Source organism: Ochotona curzoniae, unplaced genomic scaffold (genome assembly GCF_017591425.1).
Source record: "Ochotona curzoniae isolate NIBS_2020 unplaced genomic scaffold, NIBS_Ocur_1.0 contig_1071, whole genome shotgun sequence".
NCBI classification, from domain to species: domain Eukaryota; kingdom Metazoa; phylum Chordata; class Mammalia; order Lagomorpha; family Ochotonidae; genus Ochotona; species Ochotona curzoniae.
The window spans coordinates 3,162,005-3,181,559 of NW_024464939.1; the positions used below are offsets into that span (position 1 = coordinate 3,162,005).

The 19,555-nt window shown below is 39.5% G+C and overlaps 1 protein-coding gene across 1 annotated transcript in view; it reads right to left on the bottom strand.

Annotated features, from left to right (window-relative positions):
• The window catches only part of CDH17 (cadherin 17), a 62,594-nt gene that overhangs the window by 21,893 nt on the left and 21,146 nt on the right, over positions 1–19,555 (bottom strand). The window contains exons 5-11 of the mRNA XM_040995222.1: positions 18,162–18,320; positions 17,857–18,056; positions 15,915–16,046; positions 15,461–15,611; positions 14,131–14,346; positions 11,915–11,991; positions 9,896–10,087 (exon numbers count right to left, since the gene is read on the bottom strand). Of these exons, the coding sequence (XP_040851156.1) occupies positions 9,896–10,087; positions 11,915–11,991; positions 14,131–14,346; positions 15,461–15,611; positions 15,915–16,046; positions 17,857–18,056; positions 18,162–18,320 (1,127 nt within the window). The remainder of the gene's footprint in view (positions 1–9,895; positions 10,088–11,914; positions 11,992–14,130; positions 14,347–15,460; positions 15,612–15,914; positions 16,047–17,856; positions 18,057–18,161; positions 18,321–19,555) is intronic.

The window sequence follows — 19,555 nt, forward strand, 5'->3', positions numbered from 1 at the left end:
AGACAGCCCAACTCTAAGACACAGAGACCAGGGGTGACAGGGAGAAGAACTAAGTCAACCTTGACTACTGCATGGGGAAGGGCAAGCTCTAGTAATGGCCATCTCCGTGGGTGGCTTGCACAGGTCATCCCTGCCTCAGAGGAGAGATCCACAGTCACTGCAGGCCTGAAGCCCAAAACAAGAGTGGCTCAGCCTGAATTTTGTAGCTTTGTTTCAGAGGAAGAGCTCAGTCTGTCTCCCCTAGATGACTCCCAGAGCCCAGGCTGTAGCCATGTGGCACTGACTTGGGCCAAGGAGTCACAGTCAGAATCCATACTTTCCTGCATGTTCCTACACCTGGAAAAAAAAAACCTGCAGTCTCACAAACTCCACTGGAGCTAGTAGTGTAAGTGTGACCCCAGTACCCCAGCCTTGGTGGCATTCTGTACTGCAAGTGACAAGGGGTTCAGTACAGCAGGGGCATCCCAGTCCCTAGCACCCTATGAGAAGGAACACCTGCCCCATAGGATTTCAGACCCATTCTCCTACACACAACAAGATGCCAGCTAGAGCATCCTTGACACTGGTGAGCCACTGCCTGGCTGCTGTGGGACTCTGCAAGGATGACGAGCTTGAGACTTCAGCCCCTTGGACTGCTGCTGTGCTTTTTTATTTTACCCAGACTGCCTGTTAGCAGCATCCCTAGGACTAGGAGCCATCCCCACCACCTTAACTGTTGCCAAGACCACATGGCTCTATCTGAACTACAGGCCAATCTTCTTGTGATCCTGCCTGCCCCACCCTAGACTACTGCCTAAATCATTCTCTTGGCCATAACTTGGTCCAATGCTTTTAAAGCCCCAATTATAATCCCAGCCAAGTGCAGGCTGCTGCCAGAAGCACATTACCATGCAAGGATAATGGGCTGGTGTTCCTGTTAATCCAACCACACAGCCAAAACCTGAAATGCACACTCTGTTCAGACTGTTGGCCAACATTCATGCAGACATGGCTACCACAGGGGCCACGGACCCATCTCTCCCAACTTGGGCAGCTGCTGGAACCTAAAATCCTAACAGTACTGCAGAGCAGTGCTGCAGCCCCGCCACCTGACACATGTGACACCACTGGGATCACAGAGTCACGAGGATCTCATCATCACAGTCATCAATTACAACAGAAGAAAGGACAGAAACAAGACACTGTGGTATACAACTGGAACTGAAAGTCGAAGACCAAACTGAAGCCTAAAGATACACCTTTAAGAAACTGGTGGGGTCTGATGCAGTAGTTTAGCAGCTAAAGTCCTGGGATCCCATATGGGCTCCGGTTCTAGTCTCAGTAGCTCCACTTCCCATTCAGCTTTCTGCTTGTGGCCTGGGAAAGCAGTCAAGGACAGCCCAAAGCCTTGGGAACCTGCACCAAAGTGGAACATCTGGATGAAGTTCCTGGCTCCCAGCTTCAGATCGGCTCAGAGCCAGCCAATGCAGCTGCTTGGGATGAATCAACGGATGGAAGATCTGCTTCTCTGTCTCTCCTCCTCTCTGTATATATATCTGACTTTTCAATAAAAATAAATGAATCTTACAAAAAATAAACAGGTGTACATATATACATGCCTTAGGTCCTCTTTTCTACTTCAAGGATACCTAAAATCTGGAATAAAAAAAATGTTTTTAATATGAGGGTCTTAGCGGCTATTTTTATTATTCAGTCAATGACATGGCAGGTCAAGTCATATTTATCTATGCTAACCTTAAATAAATGGATAAAAGTCACCAACCAAAAGACTCACATTGGCTGAATGGAAAAAAAAAATACACATACACACAACCCCATTATATACTGCCTATAAGAAACTCACCTCACAAGACACATACATGCTGAAAGTGAAGGCTTGGAATATTATATATCAAGCAAGTGGGAAACTAAAAAGGAGCAGCTGTTGCTATCCCAATATTAGATAAACAAACTTTAAATTAAAAACTGTAAAAAGAGATAAGAACATTATATTTTGATAAAAGGTTGAATTTAGCAAGAAAACAAAACAGTCATATATGTGTATATATGTATATACATATGTGTATATATACACACACACACACCCTGTACAAGACACCCAGGTATACACAGCACCCAGTACACCCAGGAATATACAGCAAAGACTCTTAGGCCTCAAAGGAGAGACAGACTCTGGAAACAATAGTAGTGGCTGACTCGAATACACCCCGGTCATTCAAACAGAAAATCAATAAAGATACATCAGAGTTGAATCATTTAGGCATTTACAGAATATTTCACCCAACAGCTATAGAATACACATTTTTTTCATCAGCATATGAATGTTTTCAAGGACAGATCACAGAGTAGGCCACAAATTTAAAAGGATTGAAATCATACCACATGTCTTCTCAAACAATACAAGAATATTACTAGAAATTAATAACATAAAGAACAATAGATAAATACTTGGAAATTAAACAACATTCTGTTGAATGATCAAAGGGTCATTGAAAAGTTGAAAAGGAAATAAAATAATTTCTTGAAGAAAATGAAAATGAAAACACAACATATCAAAGCCTGTGGAACAAAGTAAAAGCATTAAGATTTTATAACAGTAAGTGCTTACATTAAAAAATGTCTCATATTAGGGATGTAATGATGCATTTTTAAGACTTCAAAAAACAAGAACAAATAAAAACCCCAGATCAGCAGGAGGTGATAAAAATTAACAATCAGCACAAAAGAAAAAAAAAATTAAGAAAATAATAAAAAAACAAAAACTTTTTTTTCAGAGAATAAATAAAATAAGCTCTAGCCAGACTAATACAGAAAAGAGATAAAACCTCAAATAAATGAAAGTAGTGATTAAAAGGATATCATTACAACTGATACCACTGAAATACAAAGTATAATAAGAAATGACTGTAAAGAACCATAATCAACTAAAATTATAACCTACCAAGAAGAAATCAAAAAGTTCCAGACAATCCAAAGAGACCCAATAACAAGCAATGAGATTGAAGCAAAAATAAAAAATCTCCCATCAAGGAAAGATCAAGGCCCAGATAACTACAACATTTAACTTTACGAAATGTTCAAAAAAGTAATTCCAATACTCTTCAAACTAGTCCAAAATATTGAGCAGGCTAGAACTCTGCCAAACTCCTTTTATGAGACCAGCATTATTATGATACCAAAACCAAAGACCTGATACAAAAAGAAAACTACAGACCTAAGTCTTTACTGAAGAGATGCAGAAGTACTCAACATGATACAGACTAATCAAATCTAAATCCACATTAAAAATCGCACATCATGATCAAGTGGGATCTATCCCAGAAGTACGAGTGATTCAACATTTGCAATTTGATAAATTTCATAAAGCACCATGATAGAATGAAGAACAAACTCTATGCAGTATTCCTCTCTACTTCTGATAAAAGTAAATATTTCAATGAAACTTTTAAACATTCCTCTAAAATGTGATACTAGAATTTATACCTTTGTCTATACTTATCATGTCACGATATATTTAAATGTCAGAAAGTTAAACTTGTACCTTGTACTAAAGGACTATACTATTATGATAATATGGGGATAAATGACAGGAGGGAAAAATGAGGAGGAGGAGAGATAAATTTTTATACCTACAAAAATGTATTGTGGAAAACAATTAAGAAAAAAGAATGAGGAACAAAACCCATGTAGTCATCTTAACAGATGCAGAGAAAGCATTTGGTAAGTTTTAACACCCTTTCACAGTTTGAAACACATACACCTCTTCACAAATTAGGTATAGAAGGGACGTATCCCCAAAACTGAAAAGACTACATATCACAACAACCAATATTATAATGAATGAAGAAATACTGCAAACATTTCCTCTCAGATCTGCAACAAAACAATGATCTCCACTTTCACCATTCTTATTTGAAATAGTACCAGACATTTTAGCAAGAGCAATTAGAGAGAAGAAATAAAGAAATCAAAATTGGAAAAGAGGAGGTGCTACTTTCCATGTTTGCAGATGACATGATGTTGTACATGGAAAAACCTAAGCACTCATCAAAAAAACCTTTAGACTTGATAAACCAATTCAGTAAAGTTGCAGGTTACAAGATAAACATGCAAAAAAAAAAATAGTCTCTTTTGTATATTGCTGATGAATACACAGAAAGAGAAATCAAGAAAGAAATTTCAACCAGTACAGTCACAAAAATCAAATATTTTAGGAATAAATTAAACCGAAGTGAAATGTCTGCACAATGAAAATGATCAAACACTGGTGAAAGTAATCAAGGACACAGAAAAAGATGTAAAGACATCTCCTGCTCATGGATTGGAAAAATCTAAATCAGTAAAATGTCTTTACTACCTAAAGTAATCTAAAGATTCAGTGCAATCTTTATCAAAATATGAATGGCATTCTTTACAGAATTAAGAAAAGCAATCCTAACATTCATATTGAATCATCAAAAAGCCAGAATAGCCAAAGTGATCCTGAACAAGAAAAATTAAACTAGAAGCATCACAATTCCTGACCTCAAAGCATACTACAAAGTTATGGTAATTAAAAGTACATGATACTGTCATAAAAAACAATATATAGCTCAATGGAACAGAACAGAATCCAGGAATTAATCCATATTCACACAGCCAACTGGTTCTTTTTTTTTTTTAAGATTTGTTTATTTTTATTGAAAGGCGGATATACAGAGAGGAGGAGAGACGGAGAGGAAGATCTTCTGTCCAATGATTCACTCCTCAAGTGGCTGCAATGGCTGGAGCTGAGCTGATCCAAAGCCAGGAGACTCCTCCAGGCCTCCCACATGGGTGCAGGGTCCCAAAGACTTAGGCCATCCTCGACTGCTTTCCCAGGACACAGGCAGGGAGCTGGATGGGAAGTGGGGTTGCCGGGATTAGAACCGGTGCCATATGGGATCCCGGTGTGTGCAAGGCAAGGACCTTAACTGCTACGCTATCGTGCCAGGCCCCAACTGGTTCTTGATAAAAGTGTTCAGACCACATAGTGGAGTAAGAATAGTCTCTTCAACAAATGGCAGTGGTAAAACTGGATGCCAAAATTTGTAATCAATTAATGTGTCCATCATCAGATAAGTGGATAAAGAAAAGGTGGCATATATACACAATGGGGTATCATTCAGCTATAGGAAGGAATGCAGTTCTACCATTTGTAGCAAAATGGACTCAACTGGAGGGCATCATGTTGAATGAAGTATGAAAGACACAGAGAGATGAATAGCATATATTCTCCCTTTTATTGTGAGTTAAAACTTAAACTAGCACCAAAGCAGTTATACAAAAGGATTAGGTTCTACCATCCCACAGCACAGTGCAATTAAAATAGCTCACTATAGCCTATTATGTCTTTTGTTGGTAACTAGAAGACAGAAGCCCAAAGGGCTCCAAATATAAAGTGACTAAAAAAAAAGAGGTAGATAAAGATAATGATAGAATAATATGGTCCGGTGATCTGATCCCTCCCAGCCCCCAGAATAGCAACCTGGACAGCAAGTTTCATGGGAATCAGTTATGTTCCTACCCATGGAGTTTTTAGATTTGCCGTGGAATCAAGCAGAGACTTGAACCCAAGTGGATGGGGTCATTTCAGCCTGAATCATCACCAGTCTCATGTAGGACCTGTGTGCTCACCAAGATTGCACAAAGCCTGGTAGGTGTGAGATGCCCACTGTGATCCACTTTAGTATCAGCTTAAAGAGTTGAAGCACCGCCTTTATTACCCTTCCCCATGCTTGGGCACAGGACAAGAAACCACAGGACTGATCTTGGAACTCTGTGCTACAGCGGTAAAACCCAACACTGAGCAGCTCCTCCTCCACAGGCAAGTTACTATGGGTGGAGGCTCTGGACCTGCCCCAACACCAAGTGGAATTCATCGCTCCAGTGGTTCCAACTTGATTCCAGCCTGTGTTACTTGCAGCAACCGCAGGCTGTGAGTCCACTTTATCTGCAAACAATAGTATTGTAGGTGTTGGTCCAAACACCGTGCTGTGCAATACTGGATGGGTTTCGGGTTCCAGGTCTGATTTAGCATTGTGGCATTGGTGGCCGTAAGATTAGGTATCTAGACCCAAGTTAAGGCTCATAGGCTTCCCCAGTTCATTCTGAGCAGCACGTTAACTGTAGACTTGGGACAAAATTGAACTGAGAGGGTCTTCTAAGCCAGGCAAAAATGCACACTGGCTGAAGACTTGTGGCAAACAAGAATTTAGGACTCTACCTAGTGTCAAAAACACTCACAAGGTTAGGGAAAATAAGTGCCCTGCATAGAATTTCTGGAAGGATTGCCACAAATTAAAGTATACAGTGAAAGCTAGAGGGGCAAAAAAGCTAACACTTCAATGTGAAAATGCTATCAAGAACTCTCTGAACCATGATTTTGCTTAACAAATACCTAACAAAGACACTTAAAATATCATAGTGGTGAGAGCTTGACCAAGCTACAAGGGTCAGGATGTTCCAGCAGGTAGACTCAACTTCCTGCTGATGCAGATTCACTGGTCACTACTCAAGTAAGTGTGTTCCTGCCGTCCCTCTCTAATAAATATATTGCTTAAAATATTTCTGCAATAAGGTACCAGGAACCAACCATCCAGGATATGACATCAAAAGCTCATTTGAAGCATTTAAAATACTTATTTTAATGAAACTCAATGGACTTCAAGAGAACAGAGAAATGACTTAATATTCTAGCACAGTGACTTAGAAGAGAAATGAAATCACTTTTAAAAAATCAAATGGAAATATTTCAGCTGAAGAGTACACTAAGAAAAAATGTTTAAAGATTTATTTATTTTTATTGGAAAGGCAGATCTACAGAAAGAAGGAGAAACAGAGAAAAGTCTTCCATCTGCTGATTCACTCCTCAAGTGACCACAACAGTTGGAGCCAGGCCAATCCAAAGTCAGAAGCCAGAGGATTCCTCTGGGTCTCCCACATTGGCATAGAATCCCAAGGCTTTAGGCTATCCTTGACTGCTTTCCCAGGCCACACGCAGGGATGGGAAGTGGGGCAGCCAAGACATGAACTGATGCTCATGTGGCATCCCGGCACATGCAAGGTAAGGACTTGAGTTACCAGGTTATCATGCTGGGTCCAAGAGGAATTGCTAAATGATGGAATTCACTGGAATTTATTAACAAAAATAAAAATCAAACAGATGTAGCAATCAGCAAACTAACACACTACTTAAAAATATAGTTTTGGAGGAAAAAGAAGAGGAATGAAAGTGGCTTAGCAGAACTTTGACACAGCACAAAAAGAGCAAATAATCAAGGAACTGGGGCTCACAGAGGAATTTAAAATATCAAGAATGTAAAGCAACATACTCAATGAGGCAATAACAGGAAATTTTCAAAACCTAGAAAAAGATACAACTGTCCAGATGTAAGAAGGCCAGAGGCCATCAGACAGGTTCAACTTAGCTAAGTTGGTGCCAAGAGACAGTATCATTAAATTTCTCCAAAGTTAAAGATTGAGAATTCTCAAGCTGGAAGAAAAAACAAGAACATGGGCCCACCATGGTAGTCTAGCGGCTGAAGTCCTTGCCTTGCACACACTAGGATCCTATTTGGGTCCTGATTCATGTTCTGGCTGCTCCACTTCCCATCCAGCTCCCTGCTTTTGACCTGGGAATGCATTTGAGGATGGCCAGAGCCTTGGGACCCTGAACCCTCATGGGAGACCTGGAGTTGGTTCCTGGCTCTTGGTTTCAGATCGATTCAACTCTAGCTGTTGTGGCGACTTGGGAATGGAAGATCTTTGTCTCTCCTTCTCTCTGTAAATCTGACTTTCTGATAGAAAATAAATAAAATTTTTATAAAACAAGAGAACACATCAAAGAGGTCCCAAGTTACCTGCCCACAGACTTAGCAAACCTCTCCTGACAAGAGTGAATAGAAGGAGACTTTAATAGACTGAAGGGAAAAAATCCTGACACCTAAGGTCACTGAATCCAGCCAGGCTGTCCTTTAGACATGCAGCAGAGATAAAGAGATCCCCAGACAAAAACTCAGAGAATTTATGTAATCACACCTTCCTTATAATACATGCTAAAGGGAGTTTTTCAAACTAAAAGAGTTGCTAAGAAAAAGAAAAGTATCAAAAGGTATAAAATTCACTGGTAAGGATAGCTATCTGGACAAATTTAGAATGGTCTAATATAGAAAATATGCTAAGAAACTATTTACATGTGAAAACTATTTTAGTATAAAAATAATAGTAACTACATTAATATATTGAGAGGCTATATGACACAAAATAGCAATCAAAAGCACAAAATATGAGGAGGGATGGAATTTAAGCATAAAATTCTTTATTTGTACTTTTACCCCCATTTGTATTGTTGTGTGTTTCCCTATCTTTATAATTAATGTCAAGGTGTTACTATTTCAAAACACTTGTTTTAGCCTCATGGTAACCCCTAAAGCAAAAAATCTATAACAGACTTACCAAAAATAAAGAGCAATGAATCAAAGTACATTACTACAGAAATTTACTTAACATCAAACTAAGGCTGTAAGAAACGAATAAAGAAGAGAAACTGCAATAAAACTAGGCTACAAATATCAAAATAGTAGAAGTAATAATTGACTTATTAATAATTACCTTTAAATATAAATGGATTAAATTATCCAACTAAAAGATATATTGGCACTGAATGGATAAAACAAGGCTCAATTATACCACTGTTTAAAAGAAACTCATTTCACTTTTAAGGACACACACAGACCGAAAGTAAATGGACAGAATAAGACATCCCATGCAAATGGAACCCGAAAGAAAGCAGGACTAACATACTTCTAACAAACAAAACAGATTTTTAAATCAAACACAGTGAAAAGAAACAAGTAAGATCATTATATAATTAGAAAGGGTTCAACACAGCAAGAGGAATTAATCATTACATATATATACATACCCCCAATGATGGGGCCCTCAGATACATAAAGCCAATATGAGTAAACCCAAAGGGAGAGAGACAGACTCTAATGCAATAAAAATAGGGGATGTTTAGAAACAGACAGGTTATCTAGAAGTTCAACAAAGAATCAGAACTAAAGTGTACCCTGCATAAATTGAATCCAACAGATATCTAAAACCTTTCCATCCATAGTTGCAGAGTATAAGTTTTTCTGGGAGCACATGGAATATTTTCAAGGATGGAGCAAAACAATTTCAACAAATTTTTAAACCATATCCATTATCTTTCCTGATCACAATATAAAAAAACTAAAAATCAATAGCAAAAAAAATTTGACATGAAAACTGAACAACTGACACCTGAAAAATCAATGGATCAAGTGAGAAATTAAGAAGGAAATTTAAAGTTTTTTGTTGAAGCAAATTAAAATGAAAATACAATCCAAAGCTTACAAAATTCAGCAGAAGCAGGACAGAGGGAAGTTTATCATTGCCTACATCAAAAGGCAGAAAAATCTCAAGTAACCAACTTATTATTGCATCTCAGTGAATTACAAAAACAAGGAAATAATGAAAATCAAAATTGAAATAAGCATCCAAGACAAAATTGCAAAAAGAAAAGTCAAGTGCAAAGAAACAAAGATTATTTGAAAATAAACAAAATTGACATACCCTTAACTAGAGTAAGAGAAAAAGAGGAAGCCTTCAAATAAATAAAATGAAGGATGAAGGGGGAGAGATTAAAGGATAATTATGGACAATTGTATAATAATAAATTTGATAACCTAAAAAAATGGGCAACTTCACAGACACATACATCCTGCCAAGCATGGTCAGGCCATGCCTGAGTAGAGCTCACTACCATGCCCAAGTGGTACTGTTGCCACTACTTCTGTACAATCACAAGGAAATTAATCCACAAAAAAGACAGATTCAATAGGATACTTACCTTTTTGATCTTGACATAGCCCACATTGGTTTGGGGATCCGTGTCAACCTCCAGCCGACCCTCACTGTCTCCCTCTATAATCCGATAGAGGATTTTAGAACTCCCAGTAAATGGCTCATCTGCATCAGTGGCTCGGATGATTAAGATGGTGGACCCCACATCTTTGTCTTCAGCAAGAGTCAGGTTGCCATACTAAGGAGGGACGGGAAAAAAAAAACAAACAGTGAGAATGTTCATTATTAGCTAAGGACAAAGTTGTCTCTTTGGAATCAGATTGGACACAATTCATAGTTGCACTGACATTCATAGGATAGGTTTTTTTCCTATTTATGATTATATTGAAGTTGATTTTAATATCAGCTATATTCATGAATTAACATCTGTGGCCCTACAACACTTCACAGAGCTACTACTAGAATTCTAAAATGCATTTCTCTGCCTATATGCAAATATACTATTAATTATAATTACTGTAGTAATTTTATCAACCAACAGCTGCAATATATTGGGTACCTATAATGCAGCAGGCATGTTACCTGTATTCTTCACACTGATTCTTACTAAGGAATAGAGTTTAAAAAACTTAAATTCTGGAATTACATGGATCAGGGTATGAGCCCTAAATTTGTCAGTTACTAGTTGAGTGAGTGACATGTAGCAAGCCACCTCATGTATTTAAGGATTAATGTCATCAAATGTTTCATGGAGACAGTAGAATCTACTTCATGTTTGCTATGGAGATTAAGAGAGGCAATACATAAGAACTCCTCAAATGCCTGTTATATACTTAGTACTCAATAAGGACAAGCAACTAAACACCCTATTGAGTACCTACCTACATTATCATCTCCATTTAACATGGAAAGGTTAAACTCAGCACCACACATCAGTGAATCACAGAACTTGTATTCAGTCCTCTCTTTGCCCAAATCTTAAAGCATAGAAAACTACCCACTCATCTTGAAAACCCCCAGAGCAGTTCTCTTGGCATCATAACCTTAAAGAAGACAAGAGAAGAGGATCTGGGAGAGAACCATGGCAATAACCGAGGCAAGCTCACTCTCTAGCCAGATTTGTACTTGCATGCACTTCTAAGATCCCCAAAACAAGATTCCTGCCCTAAACCTACAAAGTACTGTCTAGACCAAATGCAGTGGGATCATGACTCTGGGAAAAGATAGGATATCGAAGAAAATGGATGCTAAGAACAACAGGTTCTTTATGCTCTGCTTGCTTAATCTCAGTCTCTGTGATACGAGACACATTCAGTTACACCTCTTACCTCCATAGAAATCAATTCTTTACCTTATGACAGCCTTGTCCTTGATTGGATTCATGAATATCCTTACACAGGGTTTTGGAATGCCTCATAATTGCCTCAAACAGAACCTAACAAATGAGTTCCCCTACCCCCTTGCAAATAAACAGAGAGGTCCATTCAAACAGGGACAATGCCATCACCAAGTCTTAGCCCATACCATCAACAAAGAAAGAGTCACCTGCATTTTTCTTGATGTCCCAAATTGATCTTTATCTCACCACGTCCAATTCTCCTCTCACATGAGCCATTTTTCTTCAGCTCAAACCAGAGACTCATCCCTTTATTTTGTTTCTCTTATCCCATTATGGTGAAACAATTTTCAGTTGCTGATATTCCAAATATTACTTTTAAAACCAAAAAATACTATTTAAGGCTAAGTAGCACCTTATTGTCTTACTATGCACAGAACAGATGATGACAAACTCCAAGTGGCTTTTCAACTCCTTTCCCTTTGACCGCAGCTTTAAAGTAGCCTTGGGGATAAATGAAGGTTGGCAGGAGTTTATGATAGTTGTTCCCAGATGCAATAACAGTAAATGTTACTATTCCTATAGACTTGCACTGAAGATGGTATCTCGGTATGTTATCAGTAAAATCTGGCATTTTCCCCAAACAATTTCAGTATCTTCTTCCCAGAAGTCAGGGTCAGGTAACATGAACAAAGTAAAGGAAAAAAATGAACCATGCCAATTACTCACATCTGACTTTTCAAAGATGGGAATCTGATCATTGATATCAATAACGTTGATTTGCACAAGACAGAGGGTCTTGAAATCTGAAAACCAAAGTCATAACACGGAAATTTTCACTGAAAATCATACATTACAATCAGAAATCAGCAAGAAAAAAGCACATGAAATGACAGCTATTGCCATGACTTCACAATCAACTTGCAATTCACGTGGAAAGAGCTTTCCTTGCTCTCTGCCTGCACAGCACCAGCAGGTCACCAAGGTGGAGGCAGGAACTGAACACAGACTTGAATGTTTTCCTGGGCATCCCATTGCCCTCCACATGCCTGCATCCTAGATAAGGATTGTTTCTGAAAAGTCAGGCCAGTGTTTCTGTGAATGAGCTTCCTTATAACTAACACAATTCAAACAGTCCTCAAAATCCACTGTGAAACTACCCTTCCAGACATGTTTCCCTGGGCATTCCCGGGAATGTCATTCCTTCTCTAACCACAGCCATTCTACTTCCTCTCTGGTCTCTTTGAAATCCATGTCTCCTAGTACAACAATGCTTGATGATGTGACAATCTATGATCTCACACTTGGTAACTCCACAAAAGTTTCTTGACCTTCCACACTCTTCTGTGTGCCCTGTAAATCAATCTTTCTCTCGAAATCACTGTATATTTGTGTGTCAATGCACTTTTGCCTAATAATGTATTTGACTCTTTGAGAATATAGACTTTTTATTAGACATCTGCATGGGTCTTATGATCTAACCAAGATTAAAAAATAGCTTGCTCTGGGCCCAATGACATAGTCTGGCAGCTAAAGTCCTTGCCTTGCACGCACTGGGATCCCATATGGGAGCCAGTTGTGTTCTGGTGACCCTGCTTCCCATCCAGCTCCCTGCTTGTGGCCGGGGAAAGCAGTGGAGGACGGCCCAAAAACCTTGAGACTCTGCATCCATGTGGGAGACCTGGAGGAGGCTGCTGGCTCCTGGCTTCAGGCGGCTCAGCTCCGCCACTGCGGCCACTTAAGGAGTGAATTAGTAGATGAAAGATCTTCCTCTCTGACTTTCCTCCTCTCTGTATATCTGACTTTCCAATAAAAACAAATGAATCTTTTAAAAATGGCTTGCTCTGAAAGTGTATGAAGAGTGGGAAATAGTGGTGGGATGTCATCAAATGTTCAAGTAGGGAGCTAGCATTGTAGCACAGCCAATTAAGCTGCTGCCTGCAAAGCTAGTGTTCTGTGTCCTGGCCACTCCATTTTTAATCCAGTTAATTAAGCTTCTTACTTTCAATTCAATTATGCTTTTCACTTAATGTGCCTGAAAATCAGCAGAATGCCCAAATGCTTGGCACCTGCACTTATGTCGGAGACCTGGAAGAAGCTACAGACTCCTGGCTTCAGTCTGGCATAGCCCAGATCATTATGATAATCTCTCTTTCCCCTCCTTCTCCTTCCCTCCATCCCCTCTCCTCTCTTTTCCTCTCCCTCTGCCTACCAAACAAAAAAAATCTGAAAAAATAAATATGGTCCACTAGAAGCAGATAGAAGATAAAACTTATTAAAAGATGCAATTCTTCCCTACCTTCACACAGTAGTCTAAAATGAAAAAAAAAAAGAGAAACACAGTTATTTTCCCGTTATAATCATGATGGCCATAAGAAAGTTCATCCTCCAACAATTGGGATATGCATCAATGGCGGCCCCACAGCTGTGCTCAGACTTGCAGTGTTGCATTTACACTGGGACCTCGCATCCCCGGGACACCCACAGCCAGTGACTGAGGCCAGAAGTGATGCCAAGGCAGGTACACTCTTAGAAGTGATGGCCCATATCATACTTCCTGACTGCTATTACAAATTGTCAGTAGACTTCCCAGTGGTCTAGGGCATTCCTACCAGCTTCCTTCCCCACTCTCTCCCTCACTCAGGTCAGGCTTGTATTATGGCCTGCAAGTTCTCCCAGCCTTTTCCTAATGCCCTCTGTTCTTCCCATTTTGTCTCAAAGGCATCCTCTAGTAAAGCATATCAGTGCCCTGTTGGCACCTTCCTCTGAGGACCCAGCCAACACCACTGTGTTGCCTGAGCCATATTGCAAGGCCTCGATGGCACTGCCATCTCTGTGTTTCACAAGGATATAGGAAATGGCCTCCTCAATCCAAAGGATCCTAAGAGAACAGAACTGGAAGGAAAACGGTTGTCTGTACTCACGGCAGCAAGTGCAATACTAACCTTTGTCAGACACTTCTACTGTTACATTGTACTGAGCAGCATCTTGTTTCTTCAAGGACTGTTTTCCTAACTGGAACTTCCCCTCGAATTTTTCAACCAGGAAGAGCCCATCTACAGGAATTTGGGGAACTTGCTCCACAATCTGGTATGTTAACAAACTGTTGGGAGTGTTTTCCTTATCCAAGTCATGTGCAGTAAAGATCCCAATATTGCTGCCTATTGAAAAGAGAGAAAATCCACTCATTAAAGGATCCAGGTAATCTTTTTTTTTCTTTTTATTTTTAATATATGGTTTTGCTGGATAAGCAGGTTCCTAGAAAATTCCACCAAAAACTCCTATGTAGGAGACATAGTCTTTCAGGTTCACTTCGATTCTGTGACCTTTTCCATAGCATAATGCGTTGAATGGCTGTAATGCATCAGTTTGCTAAGGCTGCCTTTTAGTGTCATGAACTGAGTGACTTCAACCACAGGAGTTCATTCTCTCTGAGTTCTGGAGGTCAAGGTTGGTTTCCTCTGTTGCCTCTCCCCTTGTCTTTCAGGGAAGGCTCTCTTCTGTCCCCAAAGCTTTCATACCCTCTTCCTTCCACACTCCTCTGTATCCACTTTTTCCTTTTTATAAGGACATCAGTACTGTGAATTAAGGCCCCTGGTAAGGACCCATTTTACCTTAATCACTTCTTTAAAAACCATATCCCCAAGTATATTCACATTCCAATAAAAACCTTAAAAGAATAAGCAGAGTAATGGGAGAGAGGAGAGGAGGAAGGAGGAGGAGGAAGAAAGACATTAGTTGGGCTTAGTAATGATAAGATGCCACTTGGTACATCTGCATGCCACATCAGAATATCTGGGTCCTATTCCCAACATCACTCCCTGTTCCAGCTTCCTGCTAATGTGCCTTGGAGACAGCAGAACTTGGTCTAAGTACTTGGATCCTGTTATCCTCATGGGAGGCTTTGATTAAATTCCAGACTCAACTTTGACCTGGCCCAGCCATGGTTGTTGAATATTTTGGGAGTGGACCAACAGAAAGGAGATTCTCTCTCTTTCTCTCTCATTCTTGTGCTCTCTCTCTCACATACATACACACACTCTGTCCCTCCCTCTGCCTTTCAAAGCAACCAATAAAATAAATAAAACTTTGTAAAAAGAATTCTACCCAAATACATTTTTTATCGAAAAATACTGTACCTGCATGATTCCAAAGGTACACAGGACCTCTATGATCCCAATTATGTCTACCTATCACCTTTGACCCAACAGAGAAAGGGTTACAGAGCTAACACAGGGAGGACAGTTACACAGCACAAAACAGCTCTTTTCTTACCCAATCTTTCATTCTCTTGGACCTCAAATACAGTCACTGCAGATGGACATGTGGGTGGATTATCATTGATGTCTTCAACAGTCACATGCACTTCCAGTGGGAAGGCGAGCGGATTTCCATCATCATCCTTTGCAACTGCATAAAAAACATACTGAAACAAGAAGCTTGGAGTTAAGACTCTTTCAACTATCCTTTCTTAAGGGCAGAGAAAGGAATGGCTTCATTTTATATCATGTAACCCCTTATTTTCAATTTAGTTACAAATAGGAAATAAGAATTAAATGAAAAGGGTTAGATTTGTGAGGAAATTATCAAACAACGGTGTCTTTGAAATCCAATAGTACAATGGGGTCCAGACCAGATTTTTTTTTTTGTATAATCAATTTTGCTCTCAACTGTAGGTGACCATTGGACTTTATCCTATTGCCTATGCAATCCTCCCTCTTATACTCACTGCCTCCTTTTCTTCTTGGTCCAGGGGCTGAGTCACATAAATATTTCCTTCCTGGTCAATTGAAAATGGAAACCTTGGCAGCTTTTCTTTTTCAACTAGGGCATACTGTGCGCCTGGATCATTCCACTGCACCTAAGGGGCCAAAATTAGACTGTAATGAGGACATATTTGGGTGGATCAAGAAAACTGGAAAGGAAATAAATGATTTTCAATTCTCAATTTGCAATTTCTGACAGCCCTGTTTGTAAACTGATGGCTTCTTGAAACAATAAAACTACATTTTCCACTTCCAACATAAAATACCCCTATTAAAAAATTTACGTTATTCAAGAAATCCACAGCACAGAATTTTTCTTCTTTTAAACAAATCTTCATAAATCCTCTAAGGAGTTCATGGGTTGTGTGCATTAGAAGTCTGACCATGAAGGATCCATATCCATGAAATATCCATTTAGGAAACAAAATGGACTTTGCAGCAAGCACTGTCTGAGGATGAAGCTGTGATGTATGGCGATCTTTCAAAATCACCACTGGAGAGGAGTAAGAGCAGGAGGGAACCTTTGACCTAAGACAGACAAATGGCTCACAAGGAAAGCTCATTCTGCCTCTGAATCTTTAGGATTAAAAACTTCAGGAGTAGGAAAAACTACCTGGAGTTGTCTGGCAAACAACCATATAAAAATAAAACTCTGCTATGGGATTGAGCTTTTTGCTGCATAGACAGAGCCAAGGATCACTAACATTCTAACACTAACCTCTAAGAGTTCACCACAGACAAAACAAGAATGGTAAATATTTTGATGTATTATCTCATTCAATCCTCACATAATCCTATAGTCCTGTTTTGCAAATGAGCACTTCAAAAAATGTGACTTTCCCAAAGTTCTAAAGCTAGTTCAGTTATATACATATACATGTATATAAAACTCATGTATATCGTGTGTATATATATACATGTATATCATATATATGTGTGTATATATGTATATGTATGTGTGTGTATTTGATTCAGCATTAAGTAAGTAGAAGTCCTTTACATTCTACAAAAGATATAACTGTATGGGGCCATTCCAGAGTGTTTTAGCAACAACAATAGCATCATTTTCTTAACCACAGGGGAGCAATAGATTGGTACCTGCTTATAATATAATACTCTTTCTCCACTTTCACAGGTACTGCTTCATTTAATCTTCATAAAAAACATGATATCCCCATTTTATTGATGGGAAATGGAGACTGAGATAGTTTTGTTACTTGTTTGAAATAAATCCTTAAAGTAACAGAAAAAGAACACGGTTTTGATCAGCTGCTTCCAAATCTAGGGCTCTCCCACTAACCCACAGCTTTCAGCCCAGTAACCTCCTGAGCTTCCAGAAAGTATTAGATCTGCATGTAACAGATTTCAGGTAAGTAAGGTTGAGGAGGAGCAAATGGGACTATTTGAATGGAAGTTGGAGAGACACACACAGGGGATGGGACAGGAATGTCTCCAAAGTCAAGGCTGTTTTAACCAGTGGCCAGAGCTATCTCTCTCTCAGCCTCCAAGGGGGTGACTTGGTTGGGTTAACATTCGGGTTAACGAGATTGAAAAGCAGCCCTTTAAAAACTGGCAATTTCAAATTCAAACCGTGTACATGTGTATGATGTGTGCTCTGAGAGTCATGCCCCACATTCCGGTCAGGGAACAACAAATATCTCCGTTTTCAGTTTTTAAGGTAAGGGTAAATGAAATTCTTCTTGAAAGTTCAGATGCATACCTGAATCCAAGTTTTCTGCCCATGCTATACACTTCAGAGACTCAAGACCAGAGACTGCTGAATTTTCTTTATAACTATGTTATGCAAAAAGCATGTCTAGTAAATGTACAAAAATGAAGACCACGAGGACAACTTTCCACATAGCAAGGCCATTTATCTAGAAGGTTCTGGCTGTGATGTATTACCTGAGTGATTTTGAAAGGGTGAGGATCCGTTGAGTTTTCTATAACAGTAACAGGCTCTGGTGCTTTCCAAATGTTCTCCTTTATCAGAATATCCACAGATGTGGTATCACTAAAAGAATTATCACTCTGGCCTCCCATGTCCTTCACAGACACCACCAGATTGTAGGATGGATTCTTAGTGGGATCCAATTGCTGAGACCCTGTAGGAAGCAGAGGAGAAGAGAAAAGGGAATGTCTCTGGAGACGTGAGATCCAAGCTCTTTTCTCTGACCCAGACTATTCCGGGAGTGCTTCCCTTGACTCACCTTGCAGGGTAAGCGATATTGCCCCTGTTTTGTTGTTGATCTGAAAGTACATGACATCATTAACTTTGGGAAGCTGAATGGCAATCTGATAGAAAAGCTGGCCATTGGGAGTGGCAGGATCATCCAAGTCTGTGGCATTGACATACATGAAGGGCCTTCCTGTTGGACAAACCAAAGCAGATGAACAAAGACTGTCATTGAAAACCAACCAACCAATCACCTTTGGCTCCTAAAAGCAGATATGAAATAGGATATAATGCTCCATATTCATGTCACTGGGAAGATAAATTTTGATGCTGATAGCATTGTTCAAAGTGTAGTCCAGGGACCCATGGGAATCTCTGAAACCATTTCAAAGGGTTTGTGGACTTAAAAACCATATACATAGAAAAGATTCACTCATTCCATATTGCAACTAATACTTGCTGAATGTTGGCATAGTATCAAATAATGCCCACAGTTATCAGAAACACAATCAAAATAGTCTTTCTCAGTTACCTATATGCCCTATGAGGCTAAATTTTCTTCATATATATCAACCAAAGTGACATGTGTCACAGAATCAATGCCAAAATGGCATGAGAATCCAATTGTTTTCCATTAAATCCATCCATTAAAGAAATTTGCAAAGAAAGACCTGGAGAATATCAGTGCAAAACACCCTATGGGTGAGATTTGGCAAGCAGCCTCAGGAACAGCGACAGTGAAATTTTTCTTCATAATAAAATGGAAGAATTCTTTTTACACTCAGTTATGGAGAGCCAAGATATGGAAAAGACAGAGTAGCATTAAGAGATTCCTGATGGAAATGTCCAAGACTTCTTTCCCAAAATTCAGAAGTCTGATATTCGCTGCTACTGTGTGCTGTTAGGATGTGATGCTCCTGTAAAGGTGCCTTCTACCCTTATGCCTTCATGGAGGACTCTTGTAGAAGTGATGAGTGTAAGACCAATACAACATGGAGAAGGTATGAGCCAGAGCTGGGTGATGGACATTAGCCAAGAAAAAAGAAGGCACGGGTACCAGCAGTGACCATGATCATGCATGGTCCTCCAAGAACATGGGAAAGTGAGCTTGCCTCCTCAGAGTGGCCTGGATCTCTAACGAATCTCAAAACTCACCCTGAGACAGATTTTTCCACAGTGGCTTATTCTGCTCCCCAGAGGACACATCTGGAGACATCTGTATTGTCACAATTTGGGAGGGAAGAGGTTTCTCCAGACATGTAGTGGGTATAGAAAAGGGGAGCTGATAAATGTCCGATCATGCATGAGACAGTTCTCAAGAAAAGAAATAGAGCAGGGCTAAGATTTCCATGGTAACAAGGGTTAAAAAAAGCCTGTTCTAGAGCAACAGGGACAGCAAATCAACTCCCAGAAGTTCAATGATAGCAA